Source organism: Leucoraja erinacea, chromosome 8 (genome assembly GCF_028641065.1).
Source record: "Leucoraja erinacea ecotype New England chromosome 8, Leri_hhj_1, whole genome shotgun sequence".
NCBI classification, from domain to species: Eukaryota; Metazoa; Chordata; class Chondrichthyes; order Rajiformes; family Rajidae; genus Leucoraja; species Leucoraja erinaceus.
In genome coordinates, this window is record NC_073384.1 from 35,898,177 (window position 1) to 35,919,913 (window position 21,737).

General features: G+C 44.3%; 1 protein-coding gene across 6 annotated transcripts in view; it reads right to left on the reverse strand.

Moving 5' to 3' along the window:
• The window catches only part of afdna (afadin, adherens junction formation factor a), a 149,863-nt gene that overhangs the window by 82,424 nt on the left and 45,702 nt on the right, over positions 1-21,737 (reverse strand). For all 6 annotated transcript variants that reach the window (XM_055639442.1, XM_055639445.1, XM_055639443.1 and 3 more), the window contains exons 5-8: positions 21,411-21,577; positions 19,622-19,779; positions 11,081-11,192; positions 8,200-8,373 (exon numbers count right to left, since the gene is read on the reverse strand). In XM_055639442.1, coding sequence (XP_055495417.1) covers positions 8,200-8,373; positions 11,081-11,192; positions 19,622-19,779; positions 21,411-21,577 — 611 coding nt within the window. The remainder of the gene's footprint in view (positions 1-8,199; positions 8,374-11,080; positions 11,193-19,621; positions 19,780-21,410; positions 21,578-21,737) is intronic.

Below are 21,737 nucleotides of genomic sequence, written 5' to 3' on the forward strand. Positions count from 1 at the left end.
AATGGCTGCAGCAGGTTCGGCCGTCAGCGACAGGTGCCGGGGAGTACCGGGACTGCGAGCAACGGCACGACCAGTGCCTGTAGGCATGGGGACCGGCTGCGGCAAAACCGCGGCACGAAGGTCGGCAGGAGCGGTTGGATAAATTTAAACACCCGCGATCGGCTAGTGCCCGAGAGCACGCAAGTCGGCTGGAGCGGTTGTTGGAGGAACTTCTCCAGAGTGACAGGCTCCAGGATATGCACGATAGCCACAGTGGCAACGGTGTAAGTCCCTCAGCAGATTACCATAAAGGGCTGCTTGACATTTCATCCTCCTCGGAAGAGGGGGTTGAAGGGCTGCCTGTGTCAGATTCTGAACTAGAGATGGAGCCACATTCGCATATGGAGGACGAGAAAACCAAGTTGCTGGACATGTTGGGTAATACTTTAAGAAAGAACAGGCTGGCAAAGATCTAGAGGCCAGGATGGCTGCCAGCATTGAGTACATGTCTACACATCACCTGCAAGCAAATACCTTTGCTGAGGTGTTGGCAAAACTTTTACCTCCAGGAAATTGTGGGGCTCTGAATATGGCCAGTGTTAACCGAAGTATTTGGAGACACGTTGGTTAGGCAATCAGGAGTCAGGATATAAAAATTCAAAACGCTCTGAAAGGTCTCTCGGCGGGCATAACAGCCTTGGCCCGTACGCAAGAGAACATAGACATGACGAATGACCATAAAGATGCTTTAGCGTTTTTTTGCAAGTTCAATTTGAACTTAATAATATTAGGAAGGGGGCTATTCAGCCAGCTCTGGATCCAAAGTTTGCAATCCTGTGCAAGCAAAAGCTATAAAACCCCAAACCCTGTTGTTTGGGGGTGACCTGTCAACACAGGTCAAAGATTTGAAGAGGAGGCCAAGACTTTGGGCCTAATCAGAGCGGCCAAAGGATATCTTGGCAAACGCCATCAACCTTATGGGCCTCCTAAAAAAGATACAGGTGCACAACCCTTTATCCGAAAGCCTTGGGACCAGACACTTGTCGGATTTCGGACATTTTCGGATTTCAGAATGGAAGATTTTTAGCGTAGATTAGGTAGGTAGCGCGGGCGGCTTGAAAAGTCTGGAGCTGCTGCCTCCTCCCGGGTGACCGGGAGACTCATTGCATAAATGTTAGTCAGTTAGTTTGGAGGGATTTTATGTGGTGATGGTGGAGTCGGGGTGAAGGGGGAAACTTTAATTCTTAGTCCCCTACCTGGTCGGCGACTCCCAACCTCGCGGAGCTGGGGGCTCCGTCCGGCCGCGGGCGGCGCCGGTTGGAGCTCCGACCCTGGCAACTCTACCCCTGGCTGCGAGGCGCTCCAAATCCAGCGCCGCCCGCGGTCGGACGTCCCAGCTCCGGGAATGTCGGGAGTCGCAGCGCTGGGATACCAGCGGGGAGCGGGCAATGCCTTACCGGGTCGCCGTGCGGCAAGCTCCGGAACGCTGTGGCCGCCGACACACAACATCGCGGAGCGTCGCTGGATTTGGAGCCGCGGAGTTGGGGGCTCCGTCCGGCCGCGGGCGGCGCCGGTTGGAGCTCCAACCCCGGCAACTCTACCCCTGGCTGCGCGGCTCCAAATCCAGCGACGCTCCGCCAATGTTGGGAGTCGGCAGCCACAGCGCTCCGGAGCCGCACGGCGACCCGGTAAGGCATTGCCCGCTCCCCGCTGGTTTCCCAGCGCTGCGACGCTGCCGACTCCCGACATTTGCGGAGCTGGGGCGTCCGGCCGCGGGCCGCGCTGGATTTGGAGCGCCTCGCAGCCAGGGGTAGAGTTGCCGGGGTCGGAGCTACAACTGGCGCCGCCCGCAGCCCCAACGGCCACAGCGCTGCGGAGCTTACTGCACGGCGACCCGGTAAGGAATTGACCGCTCCCCGCCTCTCCGACCAGGTAGGGGACTAAGAATTAAAGTTTACCCCTTCACCCCCCTTCACATAAAAGCCCTCCTAACTAACTGACTAACATTTAAGCAATGATTTACAGATGTTTAAGCGTCTCCCGGTCTCCAGGGAGGAGGCAGCCGCTACAGTAGTACAGACCTGGGTTGACCGTGGGTCGTTTTGGGTCAAGTTTGGCGCCAAACGCGAGCTTTGGTGCGCAGACGACATCTGGAAAAAATGGCCGGTTTTCGGAGCTTTTCGGTTTCTGGAACACCGGATAAAAGGTTGTGCACCTGTAGTACTTATTCTTATAGTATGAGAAATTGGAGAGAGGCCAGAGGTAACCAGTAGCAGTGTCCTTTTTTTTTAGGGGTTGGCCCGGGACGCCCACTGTGGAAGATGCGCAAGCATCCACTTCAATATATACCCTACCCTCAACCTCACGGCCCTCCGCAACCACGGTTGAAACCAAGAAAGTAACTAAATTTCCACCAATAACCATGGAGGTAGGTGGGTCTGTGCCTCCAGAATTAATAAGGAGCACGGAAGTTGGAGGGAGGTTGCAATTTCATTTGGAAGCATGGTGTAATATAACTATGGAGAGATATATCCTTAGCAGTATTAAGGGATATCTGATAGAGTTTATACTCATACGAAACCCTCCAGTACAACATACACCGGACAGAATATACATACTTACCAAATTAGAACAAGCTAAAGCTCACATAGAACCACAAAGGTTGTTCACTATAAGAGTAATTGAAATGACCAAACATGAACAACAGGAATTTGTCTCAAACATATTTATTAGACATAAGAGAGATGGGGGTTGCCGTATTATTATTGATTTATCAACGTTTAACAATTTTGTGCAATATGTTCATTTTAAAATGGATATTTTTAGCACTGCTACAGAGTTAGTTTAGCGGGCTACTGTATGGCAAGTATTGATCTTCAAGATGCTTACTATACGGTACCCATCAGAGGTGAACACAGGCGTTTTTTTTGGTTTTGAAATTTAACGGATGGGATAGCCTTGGCAATACAAGGCGCTACCAAACAGGCTAACGTCAGCCCCTACATTATTTACAAAAATTCTTAAACCAGCCTTGGCATTGCTTAGACAGCAAAATCTAACTGAAAAGTATCATTCATCTCTGAAAGCAACGCCTTTATGGCTATACTATCAGTTGGCACGAGAGTTATATATTAATACATCATCAGCGAACTGAGTTAAGGACCTGTCCTACTGATGTTACTTTCAGCAACTGTCTTCGACCTTCAAACTTGAGGGCACTCACTTGAAAAACCTTGAGCTGGATCGACTGTCAACGATGGAATAGTGCTAGAAGTGCATTGTCGAGTTATTTATGGCAAGGCACAGAAAGACAGGCTGTGGGCGCACATCCTCTAATAGTAAAACTGTTACGAGGCATCTTTAACACCACCCACCAAGGTCTAGATACAGCCAAATCTGGGATGTGAGTGTGGTCCTAACCATGCTAGGGATTGGTCGCCGGCTACAGCTTTAACTCTGAACCAACTCACTATGAAAATGGTAATACTAATGGCGCTGGTCACAGCGCAAAGGGTCCAGTCATTGAAGAAATTAAGATTGGATAGCTTGACTGTGGCGACAGGAAGTTTGATATTTGTGATCCAGGACCTTATTAAGCAAAATAGACCAGGATCAGCGGGTCAGGTCATAGAAGTCATAGCCTATCCGGAGGACGAACGCCTCTGTGTAGTGAAACACATTGTGTTATATATTGACAGAACAAAGGCTATCAGAGGCAATGAAAAGGCTCTTTTGATTAGCCATAAGAAGCCGTACCATAGAGTCTCGACAGACCATTTCGCGGTGGCTGAGATATGGCTTAATAAAGGCGGGAGTGGACACTATGTATTCAAATCTCACTCCACCAGGGCTGCAGCTACATCGGCAGCTAATCGCCTCGAGGTATCGATGGACCAAATCCTCAGGATTGCAGGATGGTCATCAGAGAGAAAACGTTTCAGAGATTTTACAACAAACCAGTTAGGAATGAAGAAACGTTTTTCGCGAGGAAAAATTTTAAGTTCTATATAATTTATACCTGAAGCTTACAAGGTTTATGATTTGATTTAATAATATTATTTATCATTTACGTTTAAAAATTGGTATGAATGTACTTCTTGAATATCAGTAACAATTTCTCCCAAACTACCAAGGCAGTTGTGAAGCATGGACTCGCTCCACGGCATGAGGTCACAGAGCTTTGAAATCTTCACGTAGTCACTCACGTGACTCCGAAGTAAAATAGTAAGATTAAACGAGAACTTACCAGTTTGAAGTTTGATCTTTATTTTATGAGGAGGAACGTTGAGGGAATACGTGCCCTCCGCTCCCACCCTCATATGGTCATATCTGAAACTTGTATCTCTTTAATAATCTTACTATCTTAGGTCATTATAGTGTATCTGTGACCTCACACCGCTGCTTTGAAGGATGACACGCATGCGTCGTAAGCGGGGTTCTTCACGTATTCCCTCAACATTTCCTCCTCATAAAATAAAGCTGGTAAGTTCTCGTTTTCTTACTATTACTGCGTATCCTACCCTCAACGTTCCTATACCAAGGGGGGTACCAGAGTGAGAGTCCTGGGGGGGGGGGGAGAGAGGGGAGGGAATGCAATGAGGGAGGTGGGGGGGGGGGGGGGGGGGGGGGGGGCGGGGGAGGGGAGGTAGGCAAGGGGGGGGGGGGGGGGGGAGGTAAGAGGGAATGCAATGAGGGGGGAGGGGTTATGGGGGTGGGAGAGAGTAAGGAGGGGAGGGGGTTAACTGAGGGTAGGGTAGGGTAAAGGAGGGAGAGGTAAGGGAGGGGAGGAGGAGAGGGGAAAAAAGGGAGGGTGAAGAGGAGGGGGGGAGTGCTGGGGGATGAGGAGGAATGGAGGAGGATAGGGGTAGGAAGAGGGAAGGCGAGGTAATGGAGGAGGGGAGGGGAAGAGGGAGGGGGTGAGGGTGAGGGGAGGAAGCAGAGGAGGGTTGGTGGAGGGTGAGGAGAGGGAGGATAATGGAGATGGGGAATAGGGGACTGAAGAGGGAGAGTGAGATGCGTTCACATTGATCTTATATTTTATAGATTATTGCCATTTTGAACTGTAAAAACCTCGCAGTTGCGCTCCCACTTGCCGGCCGCGCCTGCGCAGCTGGAGGAGGGTTGCAGTGACTCGCGCCACAACGGGGATCTGTGGCGACACAACGGGAACCCGTCAGCCACGTCTGCACAGTTGGGGGCTTTGAGTCAGTGGTGGAATATTGCCTTTGGGGACGGGCTCAACGGGTCCGCACTTGGTCTCGAGGATTACTGAAATCCATGTACACAACATCCACTGCCCTACCCTCATCAATCAGTTTTGTCATCTCCTCAAAAAGCTCCATTAAGTTAGTAAGACATGACCTGCCGTGTGAAAAGTCATACTAACTGCCCCTAATGAACCCATTCTCTTCCATTATCTTTTATTAAAGATTCTAAGATCAGAGTTAGAACAAGGTAGATAATGATGAAACTTTGTAACAATGTAACTTAAGGGCCTGTCTCACTTGGCGATTTTTTTCGGCAACTGCCGGCATCATTGACTGATGTATCAGGTCACCGAATAATTCGCGACGTGACGCGGCGTGATGACGTATTGATGCGCGGTGTTTTTTCAAGTGTCGCAACATTTCTTTTGTCACCGCTGGATTTTGAAATGTTCAAAATCATTTGGCGACACCGATATGACGACGGCAGTCGCCAAAAAAAATTGCCAAGTGGGACAAGTCTTTTAGGTCAATTTTGAATGCAAAATACATGCTCAATTGGTCCAGGCAATCTTGGAAAAATTCTCCAGTCTCTGAGAAACCAATTTACAGTACAAATGACATGGCTTGGTCAATGGAACCAACCGAGTATAATCAGGACTGTGCTGGCCTGGGAGAACAGAACATCAATTCTTTCAGCAAATTGGGAGGAATTTTAAAACTCTTCAACTTTTCTACATGCATTCTTTTGAGGAAATCACGAGAACGATAGCTTTGAATTTATATCACAATCAATAATTTATTTCCAATTATTTCCACCCACTTTAACAGAAATATGCTTTCTATTTAAAGACTTCATGTCCTCATTTAAGTAAGTAAGTTTATTGGCCAAGTAGTCACATACAAGGAATTTGCCTAGGTGCTCCGCCCACAAGTAACAACATGACATACAGTGACGAATGACTCAAAACATTAAACATTAATAATAATAAAACATTAATAATAAAACACCATTGATCAAGCTTGTGAACCAACAAAATACCAGATCAAAGGGAGGCCAAAGATTTTTGGCTGTTGAGTAGAGCAACTACTCGTGGATAAAAAACTGTTTTTACGTCTGGCTATGGCAAGCTTTGACAATCCGGTGTCACCTTCCAGAGGGAAGTGATTCAAAGAGTTTATGGCCATGGTGAGAGGGGTCAGAGATGATCTTGCCCGCTCGCTTCCTGGCCCTTGCAGTGTACAGTTCATCAATGGAGGGAAGGTTGCAGCCAATAACCTTCTCTGCTGATCGGACGATTCGCTGCAGCCTCCAGGTATCGTGCTTGGTGCTGAGCCAAACCAGACCATGATGGAGAAGGTGAGAACAGACTCTACCATGGCCGTGTAGAATTGGACCATCATTACCTGTGGCAGATTGTGCTTCCACAGCTGCCGTAGGAAGTAATCCTCTGTTGTGCCTTTTTGACTGTGGAGTCATGGTAGCCCCCCCACTCAAGGTCCTTGGAGATGATTTCTCCATATCTCTAATCTTTCATAATGCTACAAAACTGAGATAACTATTCTTCCAATTCTGATTATCCAGGATTTCATTGCTCCACCACTTGCTGTATCTCTCCTCTGGAAGTGGAGGACATGGCCAGCCTACTCTACTGAGCAAGTCTTCCTGCTCTGCATTGCTTAACTTCCACATTATTTTGTCTATGTTCTCACTTTCTAACTATGGCCACAATGATTAACACAGTATGCCTGTCCCAATATATCCTCATGGTCACCCTGGTTTTACCCTAGAGGCATTTCCCCTCCCCCACTCCCTCTACAGATCAACAAGATTCTTCTGTGTCCTTCCCAATTTTATAGGGTCTTTAACCTGAAACATGATCTTGTGTCTCTTCCTACAGAAGTGGATTGACCTGCCAAGTATTTCCAGCGTTTTCTGGTATTATTTTACAGAACCTCACATTTGGTCAAACTAAAAAACACTTGCTACATCTTTGTCCACTCTCTCAATCTATCCTTTTCTAAAAAAAGGCTTTTTAATCCAATTTATTCTGTGCACCATTGATAAACAATATATCTGAAACAACAGTTTATTGGCAGACTGGATGCAATACCAAACCCCGACTAAGAGTTATGAGAAGTAAAAGAAAGTGAACTACCAAATGTTAATTCCCAACTGCTTAACTGGTAGCGTTCAGCAATGAACTTCTATGACATGAAAGACCAAGAAAATATAGTGCCAAAATTGCAACCAATGTCAAAACATAGCAGTTTAATTTACCTCACTGGTATTGGAATTCACATATGCATTCCATAAGACCATAAAACGTAGGAACAGAATTAGACCACTTGGCTCATCGTGCCAACACCACCATTCAATCATGGTTGATCTATTTTTCCCTCTCAACCCCATTCACCTGCTTTCTGCCTGAAACCTTTGACACCTTCGCTAATCAAGAACCCATCAACCACCACTTTAAAAATACGCAATGACACAGCCTCCACAGCCATCTGCGGCAAAGAATTCCACAGATTTACCATCCTCATGTGAAATAAATTCCTCCTTATCTCGATTCTAAAGGTATGTTCTTTTATTCTGAGGCTGTGTCCTATGCTTCTGGACTCTCCCATTCAGTTCATATGCATCTGCAAATCACCTTCTTCCCCCTCTGTATCCACCAATCACTGGCCACGTTTTGACCCACCCCACCTCTCTTTTCCAGCTTTCTCCCCCTGCTCCAGTGTGAAGGTCCCGACCCAAGATGTTATCTGTCCGTTCCCTCCACAGATGCTGTCTGACCATCAAGTTCAACCAGCATTTTGTTTTTTTTGCGCAAGCTTAGAGCATCTGCGTCCTCTTGTCTCTTTATGCCGGAGGAACTCAGCCTTCTGAAGGAACAAGAGCATTTTGGGTGGCAGGAAATCAGATAACAAGCCACGAAGAATTAAACAGAACTTGTAAGTCCAGCTGTTGAAATAAACTTTTGAAAACTTAGTATTATAGTGCATCTCTTACCAGGACTCAGCTCAACAAGATATGGCATTTTCTCAGGAGGCAATGATGATCCATAGCTTGAACTATCGTTCCTTTCTTTTCCTTTTGATGATCTTCCATCTTGCTCTTTTTGCTTCCTTGCATTCTTAGGGATATAGTCAAGTGGCCTTTTCTTTAACTGGAAAACTAAAGTACCTGGTTTAAAAAATATATTTTTTGAGAAAAAGGTGATGATTATCTATTAGCCCACACTTAGAATTACCCATCCAGTTTTGTTTAAAAAACATTAGGAATGGATGATAGGGAAAGGAAACAGAGGCTGCTTATACAGGGAAACGGTTTATAAATTCTGATGGGTTTAAATTAATAAACGGCATAGATTAATTCCCAATGCTTAGTACATTAACTACAAAGTAGCCATTTGCTAACATTCCCAAGAAAATGTATGCTTTGTTTATACATGTAGAACTGCTGGGACCAGAAAAAGCATTCAAACATTTTTGGCATTACATGATAGCAAGTAAAACATTTTACATTACTTAATGAAAATGACCCTACCCTCACCTGTAAAATTAACATTATGTAACTGAGAACAATTCTGTAAAAGAACCAAAGAAAACACTTCAGCTTCTTGATCCTTCAAATTTGTATTAACAATGGAAGTGCTCCATTTGAATCTACCTGCTGTTTTTCCGTCATAGTCAGCGTGGGAACTGGCCCTTCGGCCCAACTTGCCCACGCCAACAGACAATAGGTGCAGTAGTAGGCCATTCAGGCCTTCGAGCCAGCACCGCCATTCAATGTGATCATGGCTGATCATCCCCAATCAGTACCCCGTTTCTGCCTTCTCCCCATATCCCCAGACTCCGACCAACATGCCCCCATCTACAGGAATCCCACCTGTCTACAACTAGCCCATATCCTTATAAACCTATCCTATCAATGTACCTATCCTATCAATGTACCTATCCAAATGTGTAAGCATTGTGATCGTACCTGCCTCAACTACCTCCTCTGGCAGCTTTGATATACCTACTGCCATTTGTGATTTTAAAAAAATGTTGCCCCTCAGATTCCTATTAATTCTTTCCTCCCTCACCTTAAATCAATGTCCTCTGGTTCTTGATTCCCTACTCTGCGTAAAAGACGGTGCATTTCCCCTATCTATTCTTCTCATGATCTTATATACCTCTAAGATTACCCCTTATCTTCCTACACTCCAAAGATTAAAGTCATAGCCTGTTCAATCTCTCCCTATAGCGCAGGCCTTTGAGTCTTGGCAACATCCTCGTAAATCATCTCTGCACCCTTTCCAGTTTGACAACATCTTTTCGATAACCTGGTGAGCAAAATTGAACACAACCCTTAATATGGCCTCACCAATGTCCTATACAACTGTAGCATGATCTCCTAACTGCTGTACTCAATACTCCGAATGCAAGGCCAATGTGCTAAAAGTTTTTTGACCACCCTTTTCTACCTGTGACACCACTTATAACAAACTATGTACCTGTGCTCCCAGTACCCTCTACTCTATAACACTCCTTAGAGCCCTGTCATTCACTGTGTAGGTCCTACTCTGGCTAGATTACCCAAAATGTAATGCTTCGCATTTCTCCGTTTTAAACTCCATCAGCCATTCCCCAGCCCACCTGCCCATCCGATCAAGATCCTGCTGCAATATTTGACAACGATCTTCACTATCTACAATATCACCCATTTTTGTGTCAGCTGCAAACTTGCTAATCATGCCCAGTACGTTCTCACCCAAATCATTAATATAGATGACATACAGCAACGAGACCAGCAGCAAACCCCGAGGCACACCACTAGTCACAGGCCTCCAGTCCACAGAGATATATAAAAACGGTTCACAAAAAGCAAAAAATTAAATTTAAGGGAATTCATTCAGCCCATCCAGTCTATGCTAACTCTGAGCAATTCTATTAATTTCAATACCCCACTTCTTTTCCTGTAATCTGACCTCTTATCCATCTGCATTAATGCCTCCCGATTCTTCTGCCACCCATCCACACTCGAGATTTTAACCTAACAATCAGCACGCCTTTGCATACGAGAAGAAAATGTAGAGTGTACACACTGCACCTATGTGTCCAAAAACAAGGAAACAATTGTATCTATCAAGGGAGCTGCTTCGTGTTGGGCTTCTTACACATTGGAACCATGGAGAATATTTGATCAGACCCATCTTCAGCTGGTCAACTGGCAAGAATTAGGTTGGGTAAGCTCACCCTTCCTGGTCAACTAATCACCTGTGACTGATCCAGCATGGCAGCTTTATCCTGCAGTAATTAGTAGAGGTGGTGCTTCTGAGCGCTTAGCGTGGACACTGAAGATTAATGTTCTCTTGTTGCACAATGTTTCTGGTTCTTAATAAAAAAGTACAATGGTAATGGGTAGTGAATCTGTGGAATTCATTGCCACAGAAGGCTGTGGATGCCAAGTCAATGGATATTTTTTAAGCAGAGACAGATAAATTCTTGATTAGTATGGGTGTCCGGGATTATGGGGAGAAAGTAGGAGAATAGGGTTAAGAGGGAACGATAGATCAGGCATGATTGAATGGCGGAGTAGACTTGATGGGCCGAATGGCCTAATTCTGCTCCTATCTCTTACGAACTTATGAACCTGAAAATGCACACGCTCTCTCAGACTAACAGGTCACCATTACATAGAACGTTTGAGGCCATTCTATTTTCCCTGAATACAGCATAACAGGAGCATTACTTGGTAAGATCAATTACTCATCCAATGAGCCAGAATTATTCATTTCACTTTGCCAAAAAGTCCAAATTGCACATCCAACTGCACAGGTTGCAAGTTTACACGTTTAAAACTTGGCCCAATTGATATTTCTTCAAAGTAAATATACGTGGCTCACCTTTGTCACCTGGCCAGTCTCTGAAAATCTGCAGTGGACATTCATCATCATCAAGCAGAGTTTCTTTAACACCTTTATCATCAGAGTGTTGTACACCAGGTGGCAATACTACCTATATACAAAAATAGTTTGAAACAAATCATTTAAAGTCAGAATTCAGCAACGTCTACAGAGCAAATAAAAACATTGTGCTTCCCAACTTTGATCTGAGATAATGCACTTGGTACCTAATGAAATAATTGATTTTAAAAACAAAAGTAGGAAATAGTCTGAGAGAATATGAAAAAAGTGATAAACACAAGAATGTCAGAAAAGATATAGTATAATTTGCAGCCTCAGAACATTTCACAGAACCTCAACATTAATAAATTAATTAATACATTAATAAATTACTTTCCCTAGCGTAGCACCAAGCTAATAAATGGAAATCCCATAATGTCCAATAAACAACAAGATGGGCATTAATCTATCTTTGTGGCATTAATTGATGGGTGCAAAGCCATACAACTGAAGAGATTCATGTTCTTCCACAATAATATGATCTTTCTGCATTTACCTAAAGAATCAATTAGTTTAATTTTCTAAAATAATTCTCATCCAACAAATACATCATTCATAAACCACTGGAATTTGCCTCATCAATTTTACACCAAAAAGTGGATTGATGTGGAAACCCTCCAGTTTTTGACAGAAGATACTTGATAATACCATAATGCCAGCAAATGTAATGATAATGCCAGCAAATGTAAAGGGCACATCTGCAAAGTTATAGAATATAGAGAAATTAGTATTTCACCAATCAGGCAATACAAGCATTTATGCTTTCCTCTAGCCTCCAATTAACCATCATCCTTTAACTTTCAACATTACCCTCCAGTTTATTCTCAATAATGTGAAAAAATAAACTTTGGTTTAAGTTCTGTTCGAGCAAGTTCAACATTCTCACTGCTCTCAATGGCATAAAATGTCCAAATTATACACCATAGAACAAAGTCTGCACATAAACAATTCACAAATAACTGTTAGCTCCTATTGAAAAATATTATTCAAGTATTTTTTGGCTATCCATAAGGTTCACTTAGATTTGTGTTCAAATATTAACCATAAAGTCAATTATATTTGTAAACTTTTGGCGCACAGTAAAACCCAGCACAAACCTTACAACCATGACGAAGTTTCACATTAGAGCAAGGCAATTTATTTTACTTTCACAATTAACATATTAAGAATAACCAAGGACTGGATTCATGATTGCTTAAAAGGATCCAGAAATCTTTGGACTGAAATTGATAATGCAATTTTCTTCCATTGAGTATAATTCAAGCATTATATGGAATTTCTTAAAGGCAAGAATGTTGCACCCGCAACCAGAGGAACTAGTTGCATTTATGGGAAAACGAGAAAAACAAGATGCACATCATAAAATAACTTCTTAACCCAAACACCCATTTTAATAGCAACTCTGGATAAACAGAGATGACATTGGAACTAGACAAAACTGATTTTGGATGATCAGCCATGATCATAATGAACGGTGGTGCTGGGTTGAAGTGCCGAATGGCCTATTCCTGCACTTATTTTCTATGTTTCTATGGTTTAAATTAGCTGAGGCATAACAGACACTGTGCACAGACTCGTCAGTTTATGGCTTTTTGCACTATTCCAATAAAACCTGAGGAACAGCACCTCATCTTTCATTCGGACAAGTTGAAGCCTCACGACGCATAATCAACTTCTACAACCTCTGGTAACTCTGTTTCAAAGCTGGCTATTTCGGCAACTTGATCACACAGGAATAAAGAAGATTGCAAAAAGTGGTGAACACTGCCCAGTCCATCATGGGTGCTGACCTCCCCACGGATCTATAGGGTTGATGCCTCAAAAAGGCAGCCAGCATCGTTAGAGACTCATACCACCCCGGCCGCACACTAATTTTTCTCCTGCCATCGTGAAGGTGGTATAGGAGCCTGAAAACTGTAACATTCAGGTTCTGGAGCAGCTTCTGCCCTGCAACTATCAGGCTATTAAACACTACAACCTCCAAATAAGCTGCCAACTATATAAACTTGGGGCACTGTTTTTGTATTTGCACTATTATTGATTGTTATACTGAGCTTTTTGTTGTTTATTATGGTGTTTACAGAGTATTACAGTTACATATCTGTTGTGCTGCTGCTAGTAGGAATTTCATTGTTCCATTTCGAGACATCTATCTATCTATTATTGTATTATTATTATATTAATATGATATTATAATTATTTATATTATATTATTATATATTAGTAAAAATCTCATCTTGTTTGTGAGCGTGCGTGTGTGTGTCATGCCAGGGATTGTACCAAAATAGTACACAATAGCGCTACGATTTTTGGACCACCTTACTCTCCATTGTCCTGTGGTGAGGTGTATCAAGTTTCGTTCAGATTGATGGTATATTTTACAAGTTATTCACATTTTCAACTTTACAAAATCCAGATTGAGAAAAAAGGACTTGAAGTTGCAGTGGCAGTTACAGCTATGACATCACAATGGAATCTCATTTACATAAACTGCCTGTCAGCAGTGCTCCACTGTTACAATGTTAACAAAGATAAGACTGCCAGTGCAATGAGAGATGTGTTACATTGTTGTAACGAGAAGGAGGGAGTGGGGGAGTGGACGAGGATGAAATTGTTGTTTAATGTTATTTAAACATACAGGGAGAGGAGGGGGGTAGGGAGGGGAGAGGGGATTTGATGGGAGGAAGGGAGTGACTGAGGGTAGAGGAAACGAGAGGGAAGGAGAGGTAAGGGACGGAGCGGAGGAGAGGCGAGAAGAGAGAGGGTGAAGAGGAGGGGGAGTGAGTGTTGGGTGATGAGGGGAAATGAGCCGCGCCTGTGCAGTTGTGGGCTATGGATGAGTGGTGGAATATTGCGTTGGGGGAATGGATCAGTGGTGGAATATTGCATTGGGGGAACGGGGACCTATGGGTTCCACTTGGTCTAGTATCTATCTACATCTAAATACTATTAAAAGTCTTGTCTTGTTTATCTGTCTGTCTGTGAGATCAAGGAATTACGCCAAAACGCGACACGATAGTGCGAAAATATTTGCAGAATCTTACTCATCGTTTTCCCCGTGATTAGTATCAAGTTTCTTCACATTTGATGTTATATTTCACGTTATTGATATTTAAAGTTTAAAAAAAGCTAACTTTGAAAATAATAACTGGCAGTGAGTGGGAGACTTTTCTAGCAGCTTCCAGTGATGACGTCACAATGGCATCTCACAGTTGTCCAATCACAATGGGATCTCATTTACCCAAACTGCCGTGAAGATTCCGAAAACGATATCACAATGGGATCTCAGGCACACACTGCAGTGAACATTCCAAAAACCGAAAATTACATCACAATGTGATCTCTGCTGCCAATACAGAAACTATGACAGTTGATGGAGTGGGGGATGGGAGGAGAAGAAATTTTATTTAAATATTGTCTTTAATGGGGGGAGTGCGAAAGGGGAGAGGTGAGGGAGGGAGGGAGTGACTGAGGGTAGGGAAAAGGTGAGGCAGGGAGAGGTAACAGAGAGACAATGGGATCAGCAGCTTCAAGGGGAGTAAGGAGAGAGTGAGATTTCCCCCCACCAGAAGTATTGATTGGCTCAAGGAAGCCCATTCATTGGCTCCGGGAAGCGCCGACTGCCCACCACCCCTCCAACGTGGGAAGGATTGATTGCGTTGGGGGAACGGGTTGTGTTGGGGAAACGCGGTAAGTGGTGGAATATTGTGTTGGGGAAACAGGGCCCAATGGGTCAGGGGGGTAGGGAGGGGAGAGGGGTTATAGAGGGTGGGAGGGAGTGACAGTGGGTAGAGGAAAGGAGAGGGAGGGAGAGGTGAAGGAGGGAGAAGAGGAGGGGAGAGAAGATGGAGGGTGAAGAGGAGGGGGAGGGAGTGTTGGGCATGAGGGGAAATGAGCCCCGCCGACGCAGTCGGGGGCTATGGGTGAGTAGTGGAATATTGTGTTGGGCGAACGGGTTACGGTGGGGGAACGAGTGATGTGAGGGGGCGCCTGTCTCTGGGGTGAGTGCTGAAGCCACGTTGACGTGTTGATGCCGCGTCTGCCCCCCCGCATTGGGGGGGATGGGGCCCAATGGGTCCCACTTGGTCTAGTATATAGTGTATATATAGTCGTGTGTATATATTACTAAAATTCTCATCTTGGCTGCGGGCGTGCATGTCCATCGTGACCTGACTTACGGCAAAACAATACATGATAGCGCTACAATTTTTGGACCGCCTTACTCGTCATTGTCCTTTGGTGTAATGTATCAGGTTTTGCTCAGATTGATGTTATATTTTACAAGTTATTCAGATTTTTACCTTTACAAAATCCCACTTTGAGAAAACTTTCTTCCATCTGCACTGGCAGTTACAGCTTTGATGTCACAATGGGATTGTAGCCCTACCCGCTACAATATTGCAATCCCAGGACTGAATTCTGGCAGCCCTAGCAAGTGCAATTGCATTTTTTTTAAAGTTTAAAAGGAGGGAGGGTGAATAAGGGGAAATTAGCCGCCCCTACACATTTGGGGGCTATGGGTGAGTGGTGGAATATTGCGTTGGGGAAAAACAGGTGAGTGGTGGAATAATGCGTTGGGAAACGGGTTGCGTTGGGGACCAAGCTTCCCGTAGGGGGCTATGGGTGAGCGGTCGAATATTGAGTTGGGGGAATTGGTTGCGTTCGAAGATCAGGCCTCCCGTGTGACAGGGACGCAACGGGTCCCACTTGGTATTGTCTGACAATATCTTCGCTGACACTGCCCTCTCTGCATTTGAGGAGTGAATTTATCCATCAAACGGCTTCATCAATGGCTTATCCCCAACCCTCTCCTGAATTTAATGCTAATTTGTTTTCTCTCTTTCCCAGTTCTGATGCAAGATCTCTGATCGAAAACATGAACTGTTTCTCTTTCAATAGGTACTGCTGACCTATAGAATTTTTCCAGCACTATTTTTATTTCAATTTTCTAGCAACTGCAGTTCTTTTATTTTGCTTTATTGTATGCATGCCTGATGCACATTAAGCCAAATAACTTTTGTATAGCAAACTCACCAGAGGAGAAAAGAAAATGTCAAAAGATACATTTTAAAATTAACTTTAAAAACGTAAAAAGACATCATGTTAGGGACAAATGTGACTCGCTGAGAATGGAACTAGCAGAGAATTCAAGCACGTGGCAAATTTAACATCCACCTTTGAGAAAATTAATTTTGCCCCGATTCATGTCAAAGAAAGTCAAACTATCCAACATCATTCATGGCCAAACTCGCCTTCTAATACTCTCTATACAGTGTACATGTGTTGCTAGACTAGACCTTCAAGCACTCACTTTAAAAATTAAGTGGAAGAAGCATCCTTGGGATCAGTGTTGACTATTGAAATATGGACATCAATGTAAGGAGGCAAATACATCAGCTGCTGCAAACAGCATAATAGCAACATTAATCTTGTTGATACAGTTACTGGGATGAACCCCTAACATACAAACATAGATTTTAATAGCTGCTGGCAATATTGATCACTCATCGACATAAACAAGATCCATCCTGATTGAACAATAAAAATATGTGCTGGTATTGTTATACTGAAATATTTAAATGATCTAAAATTCACTTAAAAAATGTAAAGATGTACAAAAACGGCTTGTAACACGCAAAATGAGAAGTTTAAAGAGATAATTTTGTAAATCGAGACAATAACATTACCAATAACTGGAGAAAATGTATTTCTTGAGGTATTACTAATAGCATGCAAGGGTGGATTAAAAAAGGTTAAAGCGTTGCAATCCATTTTGTACGAAATGAAAATTATCTGCACCTATTGAGTGAATTACATGTCTGAGTATTTCTGAAATAGAATTGAGATGATATTTTATGCTTAAGCTTATTTTATGCTTACGCTTATTTCATTTCAGCAGTTGGCACTTTGGTTATGTCAGGGTGTGAAGTGATTCGAAATCTTACTGAGCGAGGCAATTATGTCAGTGTGGCCAAATTCTAATTAATCCAGACACATTGAACTAGCACTATTTTCATATAATTAACTATTGCCTTGTGTTTTAAATTATTTGCTTAAACAACATACTGGAAAGAGTTTACATCATAAAGCAGCACTGACATTTATGGCATGCTTTACTGTAGATTGTAAATTCACCTGCTTGAAGCAGCAGACTGTTAAAATACATTTTGTAACTAGATCACGTGTTACAGCATGCTCCTGCTGACAATCAATGCATCAAGTAACAATGGGTGGCATCTAACATTAAGGATCAATTGAATAACCAAATGGTGTAATTATTTTATGAAACACAAATTCCTTTCCCGAGATCAACTTTGGCAATTGTTCAAATCAGAATTGGAGGACCATAAGAAAGCACAGGTGCACAACATTTTATCCGAAATTCCAAATAACGAAAAGCTCCGAATAGCGGACATTTTTTCGGTCCTTGAAGAAAGGTCCTTGAAGACGTTCACCGAGGGCGGCCCGCAGAGGTGACAGCGGAACCTCCGGTCGGTCCTCGAAGAAAGGGGAACTAAATCCCCATTCATAAAAGAGAAGGTGAGGGTATATTGCGCGGGAGGGTTAATAATTGACAATCTGCTGCTGCCTGCCGAGTTAAAAAGTTCCCACAGTAGACTCAGATACACTCGCGATACACAGGGCAGGCAGCAGCAGATTGTCGCTCCCTTCAGTTTCACCCCACCTACACCCCTCTGCTTCCCGGCCATGTGTGTGACCCCTCCCCTCCCCTCTCCAGCTCCCCGCCCATTGCACCGGAGCAGGGGCTTTGCACTGTCTTCACGTCGGCGATGCCAGCAGGTCAGTGCCAGTCACCGGAGACGTCAGGACCAACGGGACACCGACCCCCAGGCCCACTGCAAGCACGGAGATCCCAGAGACCCACAGCCAGCAGCAGCCCAGCCCCGTTCCATCTCCAGAGGAACACGCTCCCCGTAGGGACAGAAGCTGATTGTGTACAAGGTACGTCTTGTTCTTGGGGTTGCGGATGAAGGGGCGCAGCTCAGGCTGTGACGTCTCTGGCCACCGCCCTGTACAGGAGCTGAGACTGGGAACTGTACCGCCCTTGCAGGTGAGCAGGAGAGTGGGGTTGTTTGCAGTTGCAGAAGGAGGGGGCAAGGGCGGTACAGTTCCCAGAGTCAACTTCTGTCCAGGGGGGTGGTCGGAGACGTCAGGACCAATGGGACACCGACTGCAAGCACGGAGATCCCAGAGACTCACAGTCAGCAGCAACTCTAACCCAGCCCCATTCCAACTCCAGAGGAACCCGGGTTGCGGATGGGGGGGCGCAGCTCGGGCTGTGGGCGCTTGTCGCTGTAGCGGCCCATCGGGGAGCGGGTTCCTGTTGGTCCTGACGTCTCCGGCCACCCCCCGGACAGGAGCTGAGACTGGGAACTGTACCGCCCTTGCCCCCTCCCTCTGCAACTGCAAACAACCCCACTCTCCTGCTCACCTGCAAGGCCCAGAGACGTCAGGACCACCAGAAGCCGCTCCCCGATGGGCCGCTACGGCGACAAGTGGCAGTTCGCCCACAGCCCGAGCTGCGCCCCCTCATCGGGGACACCGACCCCCAGGCCCACTGCAAGCACGGAGATCCCAGATCAGCAACTCTAGGCCAGCCCCGCTCCAACTCCAGAGGAACACGCTCCCCGTAGGGGCAGAAGCTGATGGTATGCAAGGTACGTCTTGTTCTTGGGGTGGCGGATGGGGGGGGCGCAGCTCGGGCTGTGGGCGAACTGCCACTTGTCGCCGTAGCGGCCCATCGGGGAGCGGATTCCACTGGAGTTGGAGGGGGAGGGGGGTATTGTGCTGTTTGATCGCCCCCTGCTATCCCAGGGACAGGAAGGCACAGCGGCTTTTGAGAACGGTGGGCATTCACTTCCAAAGTTCTGCCCACACAGTCAGTACACCTCTCCTACACTTGTCTCCCGCACTAAGATCATCTCGCAGAGAATGATCCCAGCCTAACCCTCCCTATTCTTCAAGAAAAATCTACATTGAAGACTCAAACTAGCGATCAAGTAATTGCCGGGATCGAGGAGCAAACTCGCGACCTTGCGGATATGAGCTGAGCACTCTAACACTGAGCCAGCCGTTAAAATCTACGCTAGAAATCTTCCATTCCGAAAGCCGAAAAATTCCGAATTACGAAAAGTGTCTGGTCCCAAGGCTTTCGGATAAAAGGTTGTGCACCTGTAATAAATAGTGGCTCACAGTAAGGGAAGGGAATGGAATTGATTTTATTTCAGACACTTAAAAACCATTTACTGCACAAATGGAAAATTACACCCGAAGAACTTTAACACCAATAAATGAAAACATTCTTTGGCTTGCAGAATCAACTATGATTGACTAAAAAATGTAAAACCTCCATGATTTTAACAACTAACATTTTTGTCTACTGAGCTAATCAGTAAAGATATTCTTCAATGAAGTAAAGTGTTCTTAGTTGGCATACACATGCACATAAAACACACATACCCGTGCTATACAATATTCTTTTGGGTTTTCCTTTTCCAATCCATATTTCTCAAGAGCTTCTCCAACAGCAAAGTCTGATGTATCAGTTGTTGACAGCAAGATTGTTTTATATGGGATGTTCGGCTTCAAACTATCTGCGTAGATTCTAAGAGTGCCACCTAAATCAAAAATGCAGATACAAATGTTCAATTAGAATTGGATCAAGATTTTTTTTTTTTTTAAATAGTCAAACTCGAGCAGCATAGAAATAGGCCCTTCAGCCCACCATGTCCATGCTAACCTTATTATCCATCCACACCAATCCAATTTGCGTGCGCTTGGGCCATATACTTCCAAGCCTTGCCTATAAGTGTCTGTCTAAATGCCTCTTAAATGTAATGTGTATCTAATTCCACCTCCTTTTGCAGCATAATGCAGATATCAACTACTCGGTGTAAAAACACTAAATCTGCTCACCCTTATCTTAAAACTATGCCTTCTGGTTTATGATACCCCTATCATAGGAAAAACCTTTTGACTATTCTTTCTACACCACTCATAAGAAACATTGCTATCAGGTCACCCTTTGGCACCCTTTGCTCCTGTGAAAACAAGCCCAGCCTTTCCAACCTCTCCCCAACACCTAAATTCTCTAATCCAGGCAACAAGCTGGTATTTTCTCTAGTGCATCATGTTTTCCTATAGCATTGCAACAAGAACTGCACACAATACTCCAAGTGCAGCCTAACAAGTGTTTTGTAAAATTCTAATATTCTAAGCCTTGATCTATGAATACAAGCATATGCCTTCTTGAACACTCTATTGACCTGTGTTGCCATTTTCAGGAAACTATAAACCTCAAAGTCCATCTGTTTTGTCAACATTCCTTCATGTCCTACCTTTGACTTTCTAAAATGCACCACTTTGTACTTATTAGGATTATATTTCACCTGCAAATTAAACATCCGCAAGAAATTGCAACAAATTGTGGATGCATATTCAGCATGGACATTGTGCGCCAACTGTACTATACTGTCCTATGTTCTAACCCCATTCACGTCAGAGTCTCTACTAAATCTATTATAGCTCCGTAAATACCACTCCTCTGACACGTTTCACGTTCAGCCCCCTCCCCTTATTGGTCCACTCTCAAGCCGTCTTGGATGCATACTTGGGTTTCTTTTCCACAACCCCTGCATCTAAATCTCCTCTATGGGCTACTTAGAGTGGTGCGTCATCCATAGGGCGCAGAAGATTATTGGGACACAGCTACCAGCCTTGGAGGGCATCTACTACACACGGTGCCTCAGGAAGGCCGTCAGCATCCACAAAGACTCCTCACATCCTTGTAATAGTCTGTTCGAACTGCTACCTTCCGGCAGACATTACAAGGCCTTCTACGCCCGCACCTCCAGACTCAGGAACAGCTTCATCCCCAGAGCTATCGCTGCTCTGAACCGGCCCTGCTGAGGGGCCCCCCCACCCTCACGAACTGTATTCACACACATCGAACCGGCACAGACATATTTGCACTTTAGACTGTTTTACTGGTCTTTTTTTTAATATAAATCATGTTTCTCGGGGTATCGAAATTTTATTAGTTTAAGTTATGACTATCGGATGGAAGCTGCATACCAAATCTCGTTGCACCTATGTGCAATGACAATAAAATATACTATTATTATTATTATTATTATATTAACATCATCTTTTGTTAAATTCTTGTCATCCATACATATAAAATTTTATTTGCCTCAACACGATTTGGATTGAATATTCAGTATTGTGTACAAACAGCAGCTGTCAATACCCGAGTCAGGCCGTCCATCACCACTGCGGAATTCTTGCATTCTCTGTTCCAGCTTTTGTTGTCGTCTTCTTTTCATAACTACCTCAGGGTTCGATATTGTACGAGTGAAGCTAGTTTCCGGCATGTCTTTGTACACTTCTGCTGCAATATGCGAACTTGAGTTCTCACTGTTGGTGAAAAGATATTTCACTGGAGAAAATAAGTGCAACCTATAGCTAAATTGCATAACTTTAAGGTCTCTTGGAAAGCTCAAGAAAAATATAATTTCTGAACGTTCTCCAGAGAATGTGGAATCATGATCATTTTTATGATAGGTTGTTGGTTCAT